At 53.9% G+C, this 18,998-nt stretch overlaps 1 protein-coding gene across 9 annotated transcripts in view; it reads left to right on the top strand.

Moving 5' to 3' along the window:
- Positions 1-18,998, top strand: part of TNIP1 (TNFAIP3 interacting protein 1) — a 45,731-nt gene that overhangs the window by 21,171 nt on the left and 5,562 nt on the right. For all 9 annotated transcript variants that reach the window (XM_037044869.1, XM_037044876.1, XM_037044871.1 and 6 more), the window contains 10 exons: positions 209-343; positions 1,666-1,751; positions 3,159-3,242; positions 5,091-5,282; positions 8,062-8,156; positions 9,881-9,998; positions 13,118-13,207; positions 14,794-14,859; positions 15,008-15,139; positions 17,122-17,250. In XM_037044869.1, the coding sequence (XP_036900764.1) occupies positions 209-343; positions 1,666-1,751; positions 3,159-3,242; positions 5,091-5,282; positions 8,062-8,156; positions 9,881-9,998; positions 13,118-13,207; positions 14,794-14,859; positions 15,008-15,139; positions 17,122-17,250 (1,127 nt within the window). The remainder of the gene's footprint in view (positions 1-208; positions 344-1,665; positions 1,752-3,158; positions 3,243-5,090; positions 5,283-8,061; positions 8,157-9,880; positions 9,999-13,117; positions 13,208-14,793; positions 14,860-15,007; positions 15,140-17,121; positions 17,251-18,998) is intronic.

Consider the following 18,998-nt stretch of genomic DNA (forward strand, 5'->3'; position numbering starts at 1 on the left):
GCAGGGCCCTCTTCCTTATTAGCCTATTTCTGGTTATGGGCTGGAATGATGTATGTCCCAGTTGACCCACAAGACAATGGTGGGAGTCAAGCCCAGGGCCTAGAGTGTCAGAAGCCAGACCAAAGCAGGCTCAGTGGCATGGGGTGGGGAGAACCTGCGCACAGAGCTGAGTAATTCCTCTCGCTCCTCCTTTCCCCATTCTTTCCAGGGGAACTTCTGGAAGAGTCCCAGATGGAAGCGTCCAGGCTGCGGCAGAAGGCAGAGGAGCTGGTCAAGGACAACGAGCCGCTCCCACCGCCATCTCCCACTTTGGCCTCCTTTGACCACCTGCCCAAGCTCACAGGTCCAAGGGGACCCCGGGGTGTCCTCGGCCTTTTCTTGCGCTCCCAAATCCCTGAACCCTCAGCAGGGGACTGCCTTCTTGTTTAGAAGCCCACATCTCCTTCCTTCACCCTTGGGCCACAGGCCATCCTCCCAGTCATGATTGGGATGGGACATCAGAATGCTCTTGTCCCCAAATGGCTGGTGACTCAGCACTCAGGAGGCCCCGGCAGACATTAGTTATGGACCACAGCAATCCCTTGCACCCGGGATGTGGCCTCGGCATCTTTATCAGCCTATTATTTAGCAAATATTTAATGAGCAGCTACTGTGTGCCAGGCAGAGCGCTCTAGGCATCTACTTAGAGACACTCAGGGGTGGCATAGGAGTTGAAAGCTCTCTGGCCTGGCCCCCCTCCTTCCATTTTACAGCTGGGGAAGCTGAGGCCCATGGAAGAATCTAGACTTGCCTCTTACCCTACTGCAGTGTATTTCAGATGTAAGCATACATATGCTACCTGCTAATGGCAAGTGCTGACAGTGACTAAAGGTTAAAGTCCTGTGCGTGGTCACCGTGCATTCCTCTGGTGTGTCTCCAAGTCCAGGGCAAGGGCCTGGGACTCTGGGGGAAAGGTCGCACACATGGGACTCAGGGGCCTCCTGCTGCAGCCCCGCCCACATTCTCAGCCCAGGCCAGCATGCAGCCTTCCACCTGGCTGGTGGTCAGTTCGGCTGAATGGAGGAAAGTGATGACCTCAGGGTCCACTGTGCGGCAGTCAGTGGGCGTTTCCAGGCTCCGTTTCTCTCTTCAGCCATATTGTCTGAGTCCCAGCTTGGTGCCAGGTCCATCTCTGGGTGAGATGTGCAGCTACCCTCAAGGGACTCCCTGTGACAAGAGCTGCAGGGGGTTGGGGAGGGACAGCCAAGTGTGAGTCCTGGGTTTTCTGTTGCTGGCTGTGTGTCTGTGGGCCAGTTGGTGACTTTTCTAGGCCTTGGTTTCCTTACCTTTAAACTGAGACTTCAGAGCTGCTGTGAGGACTGGCTGAGATAATAGAATAACACTCTGTGAATTGCAGACCATCCTCCTGTCATGACTGAGGCAAGTCCAGGATAGCAAGGAGCAGTGGCCAGCAAGTCCAGGGATGATGGTCTCAGGTTCTGTCCCTGTTGTCCAGGGCCAGTCGTTTTCCCCAGGCTCCCTGCCCCTGATGGGGCCACCTCCCAGATGTTTCCCAGACTTGTGGGAGGAACTCTGAGAACTGCTCTGCCTGGGGCTGACCTCCAGAGACAGAACCTGGGCTTTCCCCCTTCCCTGCTGCTCATTTGTGTTTTCTCAATTCTCTAGGAAAAGATGCGAATGTCCCAGCACCCCCTGCCAACTCTGCACACCCCAGTGACAAGCCAGAGCCCACCCCCAAACCTCCATCCAGTGTAAGTTGCATCTGGTGTCCTGGCCGAAAGTTGCCTGGGCTTCAGGGTCCCTTTGACACATACAAGGGCACGACCAGAGAGGGCAGGATCCTAGGAGCCCAGAGTCTGACTTGCTGGAGGATGTTAGGCAAGCCAATCTCAGCCTCTGTGGGGTGGTGATTTCCCCACTTATAAACGAAGGTCACAGTTAAAATTACTAGGAGACCCTGGTGCGCACAAGCAGTCCTTCCTGCACACTAGGCCGCGTGATGTGGAGCATGTACTGACTGTGAGCAGCACAAGGAAAACAGGTGGAAGTGACAGGGAACCTACTTCCTCACAAAAGGCTCAGAAACTGTCTGGTATGGGTTTGCCTCGAGAAATTGCACTTGGTGTCCTGGGGTCGGAAGGGACTCAGGGATTGTGTCACTTGGTATCGTCACCCTGCGGATCAGGTCCAGAGTGAGAGGAGCACTTTCCCAGGTCAGGGAGACAGCAGAGGAAGGATAGAAGTGAAGGGAGGTTTTTTTAGGGCAGTCCAAGATTCAGGGCTGGCTTCGCGGTGGCCGTGAGGCTCAGCAAAAGCTGCCGGCGGAGCTCTTCCCAGCCGTGCTCTCATGGCCGGCCCTTTCCGAGTGAAGGCCGACATCGCCTTTGTAGTCTAGGGGCGGTGCCTGGGCTTTTCCCTGTTCCCTATTAGGCCCTGGAGTGTAACTCTGGAGTCATAGCAACTCCAAAGCCGGGTGCTGGTTCAGAGGGACCATCAGCCGATCTGTTAACCAGTCCCTTCTGCTGGGAGTGGCTGAGAGATGAGAAAAAGACCGGGAATCCTGGACCATCCTGGATTTGGGTGGATCTGGCAAGGATGGCACAGGACCAGTCCACTGTGGCCACACTGGCTGCTGTCTGTGTTCTCCAGGTGACCAGTTGGTGACACCAGGGCCTGGGAGACAACGCTGGTGCCTCAGCAGGAACGTGGGCTTTGCAGGCCTTGGGTTCAGTCCCTACTTTTTGTCCTCAGTTTCCTCATCTAGTCAAGAGAGTGTAACCGTATCACCATACTGGAGTTCCTGAAAATATTTTAAAAGTGCAAGTTAAAGAAAAAAAGAAGGCCTAGAGTCTATCGGGTTAAGATCAGCTAGCCCAGTCTCCCTGTTTCACAGAGGAGGAAACCAGCCACAGAGGGGAGGCGAGCTCACAGGGAGTGGGCTGCGGGCAGACTTGTTGTGAACCCCGCTTCTCAGTTCCAATGAACCGGGGAGCTCAGCTCCCCCACCCTCCCGCATGGAGGGGCTGCCCGGTAATGTGGATATGGGGAGAGATACTGTCCTTCCATCTCTGCCCTGCCCCGCTGCTCCCAGCTGTGGGTTCTCACACAAGGGGCGCGGGGTTCTTTTCCCAGGCAGCCTCTACCTTTCTTTCTGACAGGGCACCTCGTCTGAGTTCGAAGTGGTCCCTGCCGAGGAGCAGAATTCTCCACCACAGAGCAGCGGCCGCACCAGAAATGCAGTGGTGAGTGGATGACAGATCGATCCCTGGGCACATTCCGTGTCTCCTCTCTGTTTCAGTCACCTGCCCTGGGCGAGAGGCACACGGCCCACTGAGGTCCCTTGGGCACTCCGAGGTCACTTGGGGACACAAGGGGGGCCAGAGCAGGGGATGCTTCTCACTCGCCTATGCAAATTCCTTGCTGGTGACTTCCCCTACCTGGGTCACACAGTTGCCCGATCATTGTGAAAGCCTGGGCACATCACCAGCCCCGCTGGCTTTCTCTGAATTCCTGGCACCTCCGCACACTTTGACTCAGCCTCGGGGCTAGTGGGTTTCTGCTCGAGTGGAGACAAAGGGTCGGGAGGCCCAGAGCAGCGTGTGGTGGGTGATTTACTTTTGTGCAGGCTGAGTATTAGGATGGTTTGGTGTTTTGTCTCCTAGAAACTTCTGTCCTCTTGTCCTGTTCTGTCCTTGAGGCCTCTGAGAAGCTGACACAGGCAGCAAAAACCTCCTGCTCAGAAAGTATTTGCTCTATGACCTTGGACCTGTAACTTAATCTCATTAATAAGTTCCTCCTTAGCCCCACCATGTGCGTAGTCTGTGCTGAGCAAAGAAAAGATGGCCACCCTGCCCTCCCAGGAACTTGTAGGCTAATTGGACAGATCAGAGGATGAAGCAGTTCGAGGGCCTGGAATAGAGCAGCATTCGCCACCTGCAGCCCTTCGTGAGGAGAGGTGGTAGGGGTGAATGCAGAGTCACTGCAGAGTCACTGCAGAGAAGCGGTGTTGTCTCCCATTAGAACAAGGTGCTAGCAGTATTACATAGGCATTCACTGAACTTCAGGAAGCTTAACTTCCAGTCCTGGCTCTGCCGCTGACCCATTGGGCGACTCTGGGCAAGTTCCTTACCTCCGTACCTTGGTTTCCCAGACTGAACCCTGAGGCTCCCTGTGACCCCCCTGAAACTCCCGTACATATTCAGGGCGGGCTGCTAGAGTAGCTGGAATTGTGGGCAGGGCCAGGAAGGACGAGCACAGGGACACTGGGAGCAAAGCCTGAGGAGGTGAGGAGCTTCCACCAGAGGAAGGTGGGGTCTCAGGTGGTGGAAGGGGAGCTGTGCCTGCGGAAGTTAGCTGTAAGCTGCCACTGTGGACCTTTGGGCACGGTGTTGGCATCCTGAGGCCCTGTCTCTGGAAGAGTTGTTATAGGCACAGGAATGATGGAGAGAGATCGATTGATTATTGAAATTGGGGTGTCTTGTGCACAGTGTACTTCTTGCTTATATGGATCGGGATTCTTTGAAATATCTAGAGCTATGATTCTTAACCTGTCTTGGATCTCGGGTCCTCTGAGAAGCTGGTGAATGCTTGGGCCATTCCCCAGAAGACACATGTATAGACATAAAAGGCAGTTCTGGTCTCTGTGTGGCTCCCTGGTCAGGACTCCCTGAGCCCAAGAGGCAGGACTGTACCTAGAGGGAGACCCCTTTCCTGGGCTTGCTGCTGCTACTTACCGGCTCGACCTCCTGAGAACCCTGAGAGACAGAAGCAGGGGCAGGGGTGTGTGTCCATTCTGTAGAGGAATTCTGGGCCCCGATGATGAGTGATTGCCCTCAGGCACTCGGCAAGGCCCACGTGTGGGAGGCGGGAGAATGGCTCCACTGCTGGTGAACCAGCTGGTGGCCTGGGAGCCCCTGGTCCTGCCCTGTGAGTCAGCCCAAGACAGGGAACCTGTGTAACTGGAGAATTTCCCTGGGCCAAGCTGGGATCAGAGGGGGAAACTGAGTCATGAGGAATGGGGAAGCAGAGGGAGGATGGCCGGCGGTAGCTACTCAGCCTCTGCTAAAGAGTGGTCCTTGCCCCCTCCCCAGGATCTGGGCCCCCTGCCCCACGAGGACAGCAACCTGATGCTGCACCTGCAGCGCCTGGAGACCACCCTGAGTGTGTGTGCGGAGGAGCCGGACCACAGCCAGCTCTTCACCCACCTGGGTCGCATGGCCCTCGAGTTCAACCGGCTGGCCTCCAAGGTGCACAAGAATGAGCAGCGCACCTCCATCCTGCAGGTGAGGCCAACCAGGGGAGGGCCCCCACAGTGGATCAGTGTGCACCTTCTCCACCTCTTCCTGCTCTTCTTGGGAATCCCTGGTACTCGGGGAATTTTGAGAGTGACGTTGACGTTGGGGGCTGATTTTGGGCTTCTTGTCTGGGGTAGTGAGCAGGGTAAGGAAGTTGTGGGAAGGAACAAGGAAGAGGAAGGAAATTGGGAAATACGGGGTAGGCAGTGCAGATTCATGATTGGGGTACCCTCGGGCCAGGGATGTGGACAGATGGCAACGGCCCTGCCTGGTTTTCCGCAGACTGGTGGGGAGAGGTGGGGAGCAAAGGCGTTATTTCTACTTCAGAGCTGGGGGTGCAGCCATTGAGAGGTGTTTTTTTGTTGTTGTTGTTTTTTGCCTAAGGTTGCCCATCTGGTAAATGGTGCACGTGGGATTTCAACGTCAATCTGTCATATTCCAAAGCCCACGCTCTCAGCCCCCATCCCAGCTTGCCTGCCCAGCAGAGGAAGCTTCCTCTCATGACCCTCCCTGTGCCCTGGAAATGAAGTCAGATTTATGTCCCAGGCCAGCCCCGGACTTGAAGTCATAGGGTCTTTGGTCAAGGAGTACATGTTGCCAAATGACCTTGGACAAGTCATGTGTCCTCTCTGTCCTTCACTGTCCCTATCAGTAACACAGTGCTGAGAATGCCTACCTCATGGTGCTGCTGTGAGTGTTAAGTGAAGCCTTTGGTACAGAGTAGAACCAGTAAGCACTCAAAAAATAGTCACTGTTAGGATTTGATCATGACCAGACATTTGTCCTGGGCAGGGGATGTTAGTCTTGAGGGCTTGGGTGTAAGGAGGTACAGATGGTGAAGCGGAGGCTCCCAGAGGACCTGCTCAGGACCAGAGAACCTGTCCCTTTGGTTGACAGAGCTGTTCTTCCCTCCTGTACCTTCTACATCAGTCACCGGTCTAAGGCCTCATTTATGTCTGCAAACATTGAAGCACCCAGTAGATGGGGGGAGAAGTCTTACTGTGCGCGACCTTGAGAAAGGTCTAGGCTGACTGACAAGAGCAGGAGAGGCATCCAGGCTGGAGACACAGTGTGAGGAGAGGTGTGGGGAGCCGAGGACTCCAGGGACAGCGCAGGAGCCCCCTTCCACCTCCAGTGAGGGGCACGCTAGGAGGCAGGGCTGGAGAGCCAGGCTGCAGGAGAGATTCCCGGATGTCAGCCAGGCTTAGAGGCATCAAAGCTGAGCTGGGGGCAGGACGGGTGGAACCCGGCACATCACATGGATGAGATCATTTTCACTGTCCACTTTTACGGTTTGAGGTGGGGGTCCATACTGGGCCTTGTAAAAGGGGGTCCTGTCAACCTCTGCTATTTTTTTGTATCAGGCCTCTGTTGGTTTCATTCTTAGCTCTTACCAGAGTTTATAGTAATTTTATTTTATTAGGTGGTTTTTACTTCGTGGGTTTTTTTCCTTGCACTTCCTGCTAGACTATAAGCCTCACAAGAGAGGAAGGTACCTTGTCTGTCATAGTCGTCACTGTGTTCCAGTGCCTGGCACTTAATAGGTGCTTAATGCACATTTGGTAAACAAATGAATGAATGAACAAACAAACTAACACACTCACAATTGAGCTCTCTTAGCCTTTGATGGAATGTGATGACGTTTGTGACGACCTTTCTCCATCAGCTGCTTTGTGCCTGGGGCATTTTCCCAGAAACTTGGAAGAAACAGCCCTCTAGCCTAGGAGGGTGGACAGCACATGAGGCCACGTTCTGAACTTCCCTTAGTGGCCAGGAGCAGGACGTTCTGTTCCCTGGAGGCCCCGCCCAGGGCTGTGGCATCCTGGGTATTTGCCCCACCTGTGGCAGAGGCACATTCCTCCAGTTCCTCTTCATTCATTTGTTGATTCGTTTCTTGGTTTACTCAACAAGCATGTCCAGGCTGGGTATGGCACAAGGCCTCTGCTAGGCATTGGAAGCAATTACAGTGGTTTTCTCTTTGCCTTGGACCCCTCGTGTCTGACCACCCCCGGGTTTCAGGCTTCAGTGCCCTCCCAAGTCTCTCCTGCGAACCAAACAACTCTGAAATCCCTCAGGAGAATGTAAAAGTTTTCTCTCGTTCCACATGGCAGGGACTTGTTTCTGCTCCACATTTAGTTTAGTAGCCCATTTATCTCGTGGCCTTTGGAATATGAGGCAGACACAGGCACTGGGGAGAAGAGACTAGAAGGGACACATGACTTACACTCATCACTCCTTGGCCAGAACTAGTCACATGATTGCATGGAGCCCCAGGGAAATGGAAATGGAAGTGGAAGGGGACAGGTAGACCATCTGGTAAATTTCAGAGTCTCTGCCTCCTGCCCAGCTCACCGCCATCACCTCCCTTCTCTGCTCTTACATGACGTTTGGGGGAGGGAAGGGAGTGGGGAAAGAGACTAGGTGAGGGCCTGCCAGATGGAGTTTAATCTCCTTGGTGGTGCTTAACAGCTGTGCAGCCTCATGCAAATTAATTCACCTGCATTAGCCTACTTTGAAAATAGAGATAAATTATGTAGCTTTGGGGATGCTGTGAGGCTCCGATGACGCAGAGAGTGCAAGAGCACCCAGCCACAAAGCTGGCACAGTTAGGTGCTCACTAAGTATTTGTTGAAAGATTGAGAACTTAGTAAAGACACAGTGCAGCACCATTACTGTGGTTGTAGCCTGTCCTGTCCTCCAGCATGATCCTGCACTAGGGGTGCCCCCCTTCCCTTCCCTCACCCTCATCTACCCCTCTGCCCTGCAGACCCTGTGTGAGCAGCTTCGGAAGGAGAATGAGGCTCTGAAGGCCAAATTGGACAAGGGCCTGGAACAGCGGGATCAGGCTGCTGAGAGGCTGCGGTAGGTCCAGGCTCCCAGAGCCAGGGTGAGAAGTGGGATGGCCAGCAGGAGGGGGTGGTGAATGGCACTAATTTCTCTGGGGCCTGTGCCCAGAGCCCTGCTTTGGATGTCTCTTGGTTCTTCTCGGGTATCTTGGGGAGTGTCTGTTTATAAAGTGCCTTGAGAACTTCAGAAGCAGGTCTGTGCAGATTGCACTTCTCCCTTTCGAACTTGCCCCTAAGCTCAGACTGCTAACTGCTGCTGGTTGGCTGTAGGAGAGAGGGCTCAGGGCTTTGCTCCCCCTGCTGGTCGTCATTGAGAACAGGCAGGGCTAGTGAGTCCCAGACCTGATAGGCATCAGGGTCACTAAGGGTCAGGAAGGCATACAAGTGTACACTCCCACCCTCCCTGCTCTGCCAAGATTCTGAGCCCATGGGGTTGAGGCAAGACCTAGCCGTTTGCATTTTCCAAAGGGCCTCTGATTTTGCTGTGAGCTAGCCCAGGATCACATTTGAGAAACACTGATCTTGACCGTCAGAATTCAGAGGGCCCTTAGAGATCATGAGGGCTAAATCGTGATCTCATTATGTGGAGGGAGACAGTCTCAGAGACAGGCACGTGAGGTCTAGGTGGATTAATGTGCCACTAGTGAGCCTCTGTTCACTTCGAATCTGCATGCATTTATTTATTTCCGAGCAGTTGGAGTCTTATAGCTATAAGGACTTCATTCACGGACCCAAAAACCCGGGCTGCAGAAAAGACTCATGACTAGAGGGCAAGAGCCAGGACCCCGCTGTGTGACCTGTGAAAAGCCCCTTTACCTCTCTGTTTTTCTGTTGCCACATGGAAACCCAGCTGGCAGACAGAACTTAAACACTTTCCACATTTCAGTCACACCAGAATCTGTATCACCACCTTTTTTAAACATTTTTAAAAAGATTTTATTTATTTATCTTTAGAGGGGAAGGGAAGGAGAGAGGGAGAGAAATATCAATGTATGGTTGCCTCCCGTGGGTCCCCTGCTGGGATCTGGCCTGCAACCCAGGCATGTGCCCTGACTGGAAATTGAACCACGATCCTTTGGTTCACAGCCTCACACTCAAGCCACTGAGCTACACCAGCCAAGGCTGTATCACCACCTGTATTACATCCTGTATCATCTACCTTATTATTTACTTAAGAATTTCATTTGAACCATGTTTTTTGACTTAAAATTATTACAAGGAATGCTTTCATTAGAGTAAGTAGAAGACTGTTACTTCTCATAAATAAATAAATTATTACTACAGCAATAAATGCAATGAAATGGGAGGGCATTCATAATTCTGGCAAAGTACTGTTGCCCACTGAAGGCTCTGAGCTGGAAACCAGGGAGCCTGGGGAGTACTGGAGAGGTACTCAAGACCTGTTAACTGAGACTTTCCCTTCCTGTCCATGATGGGGTTCGAACGTAATTGGAAAAGATGTACTTTCCTCACCAGAGTGTGGTCCAGGGTTATTTAATGCTGGTTTGGTTGTGTCCTGAAGATCTGTCCACAGGCATCCCACAGTTGGGGAAACTCTGCTGCTGATTGGCGACTTCTAGGGAGGCCCACAGATTGCCCCCAAGTGGCTTCAGGATGTCCTTTGTGGTTCCAGGGCTCACCTCAGTCCCTCCACCCCGGGACTCAGATGAGCAGTAGGTCCCAGGTCCCTGGCCTCCCCGCCCAGGGCCAGCCTGTGACGTCTGTTTGCCTTCGACCCAGGGAGGAGAACATGGAGCTCAAGAAGTTGTTGAGCAGCAGCAAGGAGGACGCCTGCGGGCAGCTGGGCGCACCCAGGGCGGAAGGCACGGGCAAGAAGGGGGTAGCCGGACAGCCGCAGGTACGTGATCGGAAACTCCTTCCGCGTGTCCCCAGGGCCCGGTGCCTCGCCCTGTGGCTGCCCCCGGTGGCAGTGAGCTCACTGCCTCCTGCTGCAGCCAGCTCCTCTGCTCAGAGGTTCTAGTTGTTGGATGGCTTTTCCTTGGCTTGACCAGACAATCCACCCCCCTGGAGCTTCCGCTGCTCAACCCCCACTCTGCCGTCAGCCACATGGAGCACCGTTCCCTATGCCACACTCAGGCTGCCTGCCCCCACCGTGGCTCTGTGCCCCTCACAAGCCCTGTCTTCTCCAGGCTGAAGAGCTCTAGTACCTCCAGCCATTGCTTATAGAAAGTGCCGGCGAGTCTTTGCTTAGTGTGAGCACATTCCCTAAACACATCCTAGTTTAGCCAGGTCGCTCTTACCAGGTGGCTCCCAAACGTCAGTTAAACCTCTCAGATATTTTGGGCAGAATTAGGGTGTTTGTTAGTTCCCTACAAGCCTTTCACAGGACTCTGCTAAGTTCCTGTGATTGTGTCCTGGAGCTTCCGACATCGAGCAAGGAGGGCATGGCCTGGTAGTGCCATCAGGCCAGCCCGCTTGCCCCGTGCTCTCTCCCTGGCTCACATCCAGTCCCTGAGCAGGAGCTGGCTCTTCCTTCCCTTGCCTGCCTGGCTTCCCTTGCCTTTCCCCTGCTACAGGACGTGGTGTCTTTAATAAGCCCCACACCTATGTGATAGTTGTAATCATCCTAATAACTTAATTACTTGTTACTGAAGAGTTTACCCAAGGCTGGTAAATCATTGTCCTATTTGGACCCCTGCTCCACCTGTAAGGTAGGAAGGCCAGGCTATTACTCCACGACCCAGCCATGCCAGGAGGCTGGAAAGGGTGACCTTGTGCCATCGTGTACCACTGGCTGTCTGGCAGACCTGGGTCCAGCAGGGAACCGTGCTGAGAAGCAGCCTTCTGAATCCTGCCCAAGGAGCCCTGCTCTGCTTCCACTTATCCCTCTCATCGGAGCCTGCCCTCTTGTCTGCCCTCTTGTGGAAGTGACTTGGAGACTCCCTGATATCCCCTGGGTTCTTGGGGTTATGTGGGCAGGCCCCTTCGTTTTTCCAAAGCCCTTTACTATCAACTCATCATACCTGACTCCCTGGGAGGCCAGATGTTCCTACTGTCCTGCCCAGAGGAAGGCCCTGTGGGAGGCACGCCCAGCTGTGGCACCCACGCCCGAGTCACACATGGGTGGAATGCTGCCGCCGCCCTGAACACGTTACATACGCTCGCTGGCCTCGGTCTCCTCCTCTGCATAATGGAGATGCTAACCTGTGTCAGAGGGTTCAGGGGTGTGCCGCCTGGAGAGTAGGCTTAGTGCCTGGCCCGTGGTCAACCGTCAGTCAACATTAGCCGTTGCTCTTAGTGGCAGATTTGGCGCCAGCTGCCAGGCAGTCTGACTCCTCTCTTCTTTATGGAGGTTAAGAGTATACCCTCTGGGAGCCTGGCACCACCTTTTCCTCCTTGGAAGGAGGAACACACACAGTGGGGGCGCACACAGTGCCCCCTCCAGGAGGCGCCCCCGCAGCCTGCTCCTTGTACCTGTTCTGTGGTGTGCTTACAGACCTTAGCCTGCAGGGGGAACTCGAGCCTCCCGAGTTCTGCCCTTAGGGCGCACTCCATGCCTTCAAGTCCTACGCAGCCTGGGTTCAGTGGACTGGAAAATGCAGCACTGGTCACCAAACTGACAGCTTTGCAGGTCTCACCGGTTTTCCATTCGTGTTCTCCTGTGCCCGGATCCATTCCGAGTCCCACGTTGGATCTAGCTGTCACAACTCTTCAATCGCCCCCACTCTGTCAGGTCCCAGTGGCCCCTTGTCTCTCATGAGCTTGGCACTTTGGGGTTCACCGGCCAGGTGTTTGTAGAATGTCCCTCAATTTGGGTTCACTTGGGTGCGTTCTCGCGATCAGGCTGAGGTGACGTCGAGCCCTTCCTGGGGCGCCGTGGCAGGGCTGAGCCAGGCCTGTGTGTCTTGCTCCCTCCGGCCTGGATTGCGGGGCTGAGGGGTGGCTGGCAGGTTTCTCTGGAGAAGGTGACGTGTTTTCTCTTCGTAATTGATACTTATTTTTAAGGAGAGACTTGGAGGCTGTGCAAATGCCCTGCCTTTCCTCACATGCCCGCCCACTGATTTTGGTGTCGGGGGGAGTGTCACTGCAGTGACTGTGGTAACTGTAATGTTATGATGGCAGTTCTGTGTGTCCCTCCTGCCTTCTACAGCCACCGATTGGAATTCTTCATCAAGGAAAGCGCTCCCTTCTCCTCACTTCTTACTCAGCTATTTCTTTCTAGCAGTGTGGACTCAAGGATATTTTATTTTTATTCTTTGGGTTATAGTCCAGTACTGTCACAATTTATTTTCTTGTTCTCCTTATTCCAGCTTCACTATAGGAAGCTCTTTCATGTTGTCTCCTATGCCCATTGGACATGCTGTTATTGTTGTTATTGTTAAGCACTTTCTTACTTTCTGGCACCATAAGATGCTCCAGACCCATTCCCTGCCCCGGTGGAGTTAACCACTCGTCCGAGGAGCTCTGTTCCTTTTGTGTTGGAGAATGGTATTGAGAAGCCAAGACCTGGGCCCTCGGTGTGCTCGTCGCTACTGGGGTGTCACTGCTTTAGGCCCTCTCGGGGATCAGAGCCAGGAGACGTGTGTACACGTACTAGTCTTAGATACACACATCTTTATTTCTGTGTCTTTCTAAAAGCGTTTCTAAGTAATCATTTTATGGGACATTTAAAAACAGATCATTCTTGCCTTCCAGGCCAGAGGCTTGTTGGCTGATGTGGGGTGGGGCAGAGGAGGCAGCTGGCAGTACTTAGAGCTACAGCCTGAGCCAGGGAGGAAGAGGCTGTGGGGAGGTGGGAGGGGGGAGGACCAGGAGCCACTGTGGCTCAGGGAGGGAGAATCATGGTCTCAGGGGACTTCCCCAAGGGGGTTCGGTCGTGGCGGGCTGTATAGCAGTGTCCTGGTGGGTGGGAGGGTAGAGCAGTGTAGGCTAGGTGAGGGGCCTTCGAGGAGCTCTTAGTGGTGGGAGAATAGTTATTTGAGCCTTCGCTGGAGGCCCCTCTCTGTCGCTCCCCAGGCTGGTGTGGCAGCAGGCAAGATCCCAGAGGTGGGAGCCTTGGGTGCCGCTGAGAAGAAGGTGAAGATGCTGGAGCAGCAGCGCACAGAGGTAGGTGGCCTCCTGGGACCCACAGGACAAAGGCCCTCCCTGGGCTCTGCCATGACAACCACCGAACCATCTGGTCATGGGAGAGACTAGCTGTCTCGTCCTGGACTCTTGTCTCTTGGATCAGCCCCCTTGCCCACAAGGGTCACTCTGAGGAGGTGGCGTTTTTGGCACAGCCTAAAACTGTTGACAGGGGAGGGGTGGTTTATGAAGGCTGAACTGGGGTGGTAGGAAGAGGTTGTGATTAGGTAGGTGAGTTTCAGCCTCACAGTGGGGAGCCTGGAGTTCATCTGTCACCACGTAGCTGGTTTAGGGAGGGACTGTCATAGCAGGAGAGATCCCATGCCTTTTTGTGGTGCTGCTTCTAACCAGCTGAGAGTCCCCGGAAGTTGAGGTATTCCCTTACATCTCACGTGTGCTCCTCCATCTCCCACCCCTAGGCCATGCTTCCAGGTGGAGCCCAGTCCTCTCTGTCCTCTTAGCCTCTCCTTTCCACGGAGTTCGGGTTCTTCTCCAGGTCCCTGGGCCGTCCTGCCTCCCTGCCTCCCTGGTCCGCCGGCAACATTTGGACATCAGGCCTTTAGTCGTTCACTTAGTGCACGTTAACTTTAGCTTTGGTTTATATTGCCGTAAGGTATTTTTTTCCAGTTACAAGAGTAGTATAGTGTTAATTATAAAAGGATTTGAGAATCTCACCTCCTAAAGATGACCACAGTTAATAACAATTTGTTACATGTTCCTTGTTTCCTTCTATGTACTTACTGATAACCTCTTTTTTTAAAGAAGAAGGTTATACATACTGCATTGCAATTTTTTTCCTTTTTTTCTTGAAAATAAACTATCTTTGAGGGCAGCCCTCAAAGATAGTTTATTTTCAAATAGTTTATATATATATATATATATATACACACACACATATATAAATATACCTTTAACCTTAAGTACTTTTTATTCTGTGTATCTGAACTTGGGATGCCCTTTCCCATTATTTTGTTTGTTTATGAGGCAGGGCTGTCTTTTGTCCCTGAGGAATTACTACATTAAGAGTGTGGCCAATGAGCAGTGTCCACCTTAGACCCGAGGCAGTGCACAAGGTGTTCCGAACAGCTCACAGTGCCCCGTTTTCTGATCACACTATAGTTTCCCTGCTTAGATTGGCCTCTAGATTTTTTTGTGGTACAAACATTGTCAAGATGATCAGTGCTGTCCAAACATTTTTATGTGCAAGTGCTTCCCTTGGTTGCTTTTCTTATGGCAGAATTATAGGGTCAGAGAGCAGAAATCTAAAGTTTTTACACGTAGTCCCAGACTGCCCTCTAAGTGGGTGTGGGTTATGTGAGTGCACACAGAACGCAATCACTGTTTCTGTGCCTTGGTGTTCGTCTCGCTGTCCTGGCAAGGACAGAGATGGCGGTTGACAAAGGGGCATCTCTTTGGGCAGCACTGAGTTGCTGGGAAGTGAGGGACTGAGGCAGCCTGTAGCCAGCGTTTGCACACACCGCACGCTCCTCGGGACACCGGTGTGCGTGGAGCCAGCCCTCTGTGGTCCTGCTCTGCTTAGCCCCTTCTGACCCTGTCTCTCCCCACAGCTGCTTGAAGTGAACAAGCAGTGGGATCAGCATTTCCGGTCCATGAAGCAGCAGTTCGAGCAGAAGGTAGAGTGGGGGTTGTGGGAAGCCAGGGCCACGCCCGGGTTCGGCTCTTGCGGGCGCATCCCTTCGTCCCCCCTGCTGCTTCCTTCTCAGCAGCTTTGAACCTCAGACATTCACCCTCACGCACCCCACCCTCTGCCTCTGAACCCAGATCACTGAGCTGCGCCAGAAGCTGGCGGACCTGCAGAAGCAGGTGACTGACCTGGAAGCTGAGCGGGAGCAGAAGCAGCGTGACTTTGATCGCAAGCTCCTCCTGGCCAAGTCCAAGATTGAAGTGGAGGAGGCAAGTGTGATTGCTGGGCCCTGGGTTCAGCTCCAGGAGGCCCATTCCTTTCTGCTCATTAACCAGGAGTCAGTGGGGTAAACGAGGAGGAGCAGGAGTAGGGAGATGGGGTTCCAGCTCTGGCTCTGGTGCTACAGGGCTGTGTGGCCATTGGCAAAGCACTTTCCTTCCCTGTGCCCTAGTTTCCCTTCTAAATGTGGGGAAGACTGAACTAGCTGTTGCTTTTGTATTTACTTATTTTCCTTTCTGAAGAACTTTTTGTTCGGTTGCAGTCTTACCGGCTTGGGAAGCACAGAATAAAAAAGAGAGGGCAGGCTTGGGTGCACAGGCTGGGGTGGAGTGGGGTGCTGTTGATTGTTTCCAGCTGTGCTGGCTCTTGGAGGGGGAGGGACTGTCTCTTGAGAAGAAGCTTCTCGACTGGTTCATCCTCTCATTGTTCCTCAGAGCACACCCTTGGCTCTGAGCTGGGCGCAGGGATTCTGCCGCACAGTCCAGTCCCACCTTTCAGGGGGAGGAGACGCTAAATAATGGGTTAGGGAAGCAAACAAGCAGAAGTGCATTGAGTATTAAATAGTGCGCAGAAGTTGTTACTGGGGTCAGGGAGAGGGCAGAAAGAGGAACCAGATTTCATTCTGGGGGGCCAGGAATGCATCTCCTGGAGCAGTGGCATGTGACTGAAACCAGCCAGGGCCCTGCAGGGTCCTGTTACAGCTAAAAGAGGAGAGGCCATTGACCCCCAGACTCTGGGAGATTTTATGTCACAGTGTCTTCCCTTTCGTGGGAACTGGGCCTGGGCTGTTGTTTAGCTTAAAAGTGGACATTTTCAACACAGATTGCATTTCAGAGTTCCCTCTCATAGGCATGTGACACCCAGGGGCCTGATCTGGGCTGTCAGCCTGCCTCAGGGACCGCTCCTCCCCTTGAACATGAGGATTAGGGAGGACACTGCCTACTTATCTCTTGAGTGCTGTCACATCTTGTGACAGCCAGACCCCTGGCTCCAATGGGTAGGTGGATCTGACAGCACCCTTCTTGGCCGAGGGGCAGTGCGGCTGGCCCCATAGAGAAGGGCAGAAGCCTTGCTAACCCGGGAGCCTCCCCAGCGGGAGTCTGGGCAGCGCCCGCAGGTTCTGACCAAGCTGCCCTCCCCTGTTCCAAGTACTTCCTCTGACTTGTGCGGCGAGAGAGCACACCTGCTCCAGGAGACCGGGTCTCCAGCCCCAGCTCACTGTGTCACCTGGGTTAAGTCACCTCCCCCTCCCTGTAGTCATTTCCCGTCACGTAAGGGGGCTGGGACTTGATGCTCTCAACAACCCACTGTGGCTCTATGCAAGGAAGAAGCCCTGGTTTTTCCATAGTGAGTGTGGAGGCAGTGCTTCCACCTTGAGGCTTTTCCCTGACCTCGTCTCGAGTATAGTGTTGTCTCTTCTGACTTGACAGTACTGTTTCTCGGCTGAGAACGCTTTCTGCCTTATGCTGTGGTTAAGTCTCTGAGTGTCTTTTCTGGGTTCAGAGACTAAGAGCAGGAAGGTCCTTTAGAGAGTCTCAGTGGTTCTCACGTTCCGTGTGTCACAGAAGATGCCTGTGCAAATCTGGTAGAAACTATGGCATTTCTCCCTAGAAAACCGCACTGAGGAAATTTGCCATTCAGTTTTGAGGCTCTCAGACCTCCTGAAGCCCATGTGTGACTTGTGTTCAGAAGCCCTTACCAATGGCAGACAGATTAGGGAGGGCTGTGACAGTGCCCCAGGTGTCAGATGGCTGGTGGAGGAGCTGGTGTCAGAACCCAGGGCCTCACTCACCAAGATGGGCCTCGCTGCTCTGACGCCCGGTGCCTTGCCTCGTGCATTGTGTGTGAGCATCATAAGGGCTGCTGAGTGAGAGCAGGAGGTGGGGCGCGCCTGGGTGAGCGCAGGGCAGGCAGTGCAGGGCGTCCAGCCCCCTGCGGAGGCTCCTGCTCACCAGCCCTGTGCTCCTCGCAGACTGACAAGGAGCGGCTGTCAACAGAGGCCAGGGAGCTGCGCCAGAAGGTCCGGCACCTACAGGATCAGCTGAGCCCTCTGACCCGGCAGCGGGATTACCAGGAAAAGGAGATCCAGCGGCTCAACAAGGTGGGCGCCTCAGCCCTGGTCCCTTGGGCAGGTGGAGCTTCCTTGACTTCAGCTGCCATGCCCCCATCACTGGTGCCCCTGACCCTCCACGCAATAGGGGCAAGTCTGGGTCAGGGCGCTGGTGCTGAGGGCCTCAGTGCTGCCCCGAGATTCCCCCACCTCTGCCCTTCCCTCCCTTCATGCTGAGTTGCCAGCCTGGGATGAGCCTGTACCTGCTCCTCGCTCTGTCCGTGGGCGTGCTACTTCCTCACATAGTACCACCCTGCTCGGGTCAGCGAGGCCTTCCCAGAATCTCACTCGGGTCACCATGTTCTATGCCTATAGAGTACAGGCAATATTTTTTACATCCCTTCTTGCACTTTTGTGTGATTACTTATTTGACATTTTCTCTTATGCAGAGGTGGGAGGTGTGCGTCTTCTCTAGGGCATGCCCCCCGGTGCCTGGCACAGTGCCTGGCACCAAGCACATGTTCAGGAAATACTTGCTGACTGGGACGGGTGAGCGTGGGGCCGGGGGGTCCCACCCTTGTGAAGTGGAGTCCAGGGGGTAGGCTGGGTACAGCAAAAACCCTATCCTCCTGGCCAAGGCACGTGGCAGTGGGCCAGGCAAGGCCTGTACCCTCTCTGAGCCTCCATATTACCCTCTAAACCCTGGCTGGCCTCATCCCAGCCCTGCCCTCTGGGCAGTTCAGGGGTCAGAGGAATGTACCGATGGAGGGACCTTGAAAGGAAGTGTCATTTGGAGGCCCAGAGGGCTCATTCCATCCATCTGTGGTCTAGCTTTTCCCTCATGTTTGGTTTTGGTGTTTGAAAAGCATTGATTATGCTGAGTCTGAGGTCCCTGGCACTTAATCTCAGAGAAAAGAATGATTTGTCCCAAGCTGCGGGGCTTGGGGCCTAAATCCAGACAGAATATGTGACCACCGTGCTGGTCGCAGAGATGGCGCAGACAGGACCACTGCCCTCCAGTTCCCCGTGTTGTGGCTGGGATGGAGACACGGGTACGGTTTATCAGTGTGAGGCCCTCCCTGCCCCGGACCTCCGTCTCCTCACCAAGAAAATGGGGCAGACACAGCCTCCCCTCGCAGCATTCCCAATTGACCTCTCGGCTCAGCTGCTTCCCTGTATTTCTGGGGGAGTCAAGAGGACCAAGTGAGGACCCAGGTCCAAGCTGAGCAAGGCGTTTCTTCTCTGCCATTTGGGGAGGTGCCGTGGGCTGTGCTAACACATGACGGGCAGGGGCCCTGCTGTCGGGGGGCTGAAACTCAGTGGTGATGCACGTGGCCAGCCTTGATAGGTGTTCCAGAGTCCTCAAGCAACAGGCTAACAGGGTTGGAGGAGAAAACCAGTGACTCGAAACATTTTAATGTGTGAGCAAGTTGAAGTTAAAGTCCAGTCTAATGTAACTGCAGAAGAGTTGAGGATGGAAGGGTTGGCTTGGTGGGAATGAGCTGTAGAAGCTGAAGATCTCTGGGGAGGGCGGTGGTTGAGGAGACTGCAAATTCTCCCAAAGGACTTAATATTCCTTCTAGGTGTGGGTGCTGGGATTGGGCCACACCCGCCCAGGAAAAGGGAAATTCTCCCTTCTACATGAAGACCCTGGTGGAGGCTGCTGGTTGACAGCACATGCTAGATTTGAATCCCCACTTTACTGCTTACTAGCCATGACTTTGAACAAATCATTTCAGGTCTTTGAGCCTCAGTTTGCACATCTGTGGAATGGGGATGATAGGCTTGTGGAGAGGGTT

The sequence above is a fragment of the Sturnira hondurensis genome, unplaced genomic scaffold (assembly GCF_014824575.4).
Source record: "Sturnira hondurensis isolate 20B ecotype Veracruz unplaced genomic scaffold, ASM1482457v3 Scaffold0004152, whole genome shotgun sequence".
NCBI classification, from domain to species: domain Eukaryota; kingdom Metazoa; phylum Chordata; class Mammalia; order Chiroptera; family Phyllostomidae; genus Sturnira; species Sturnira hondurensis.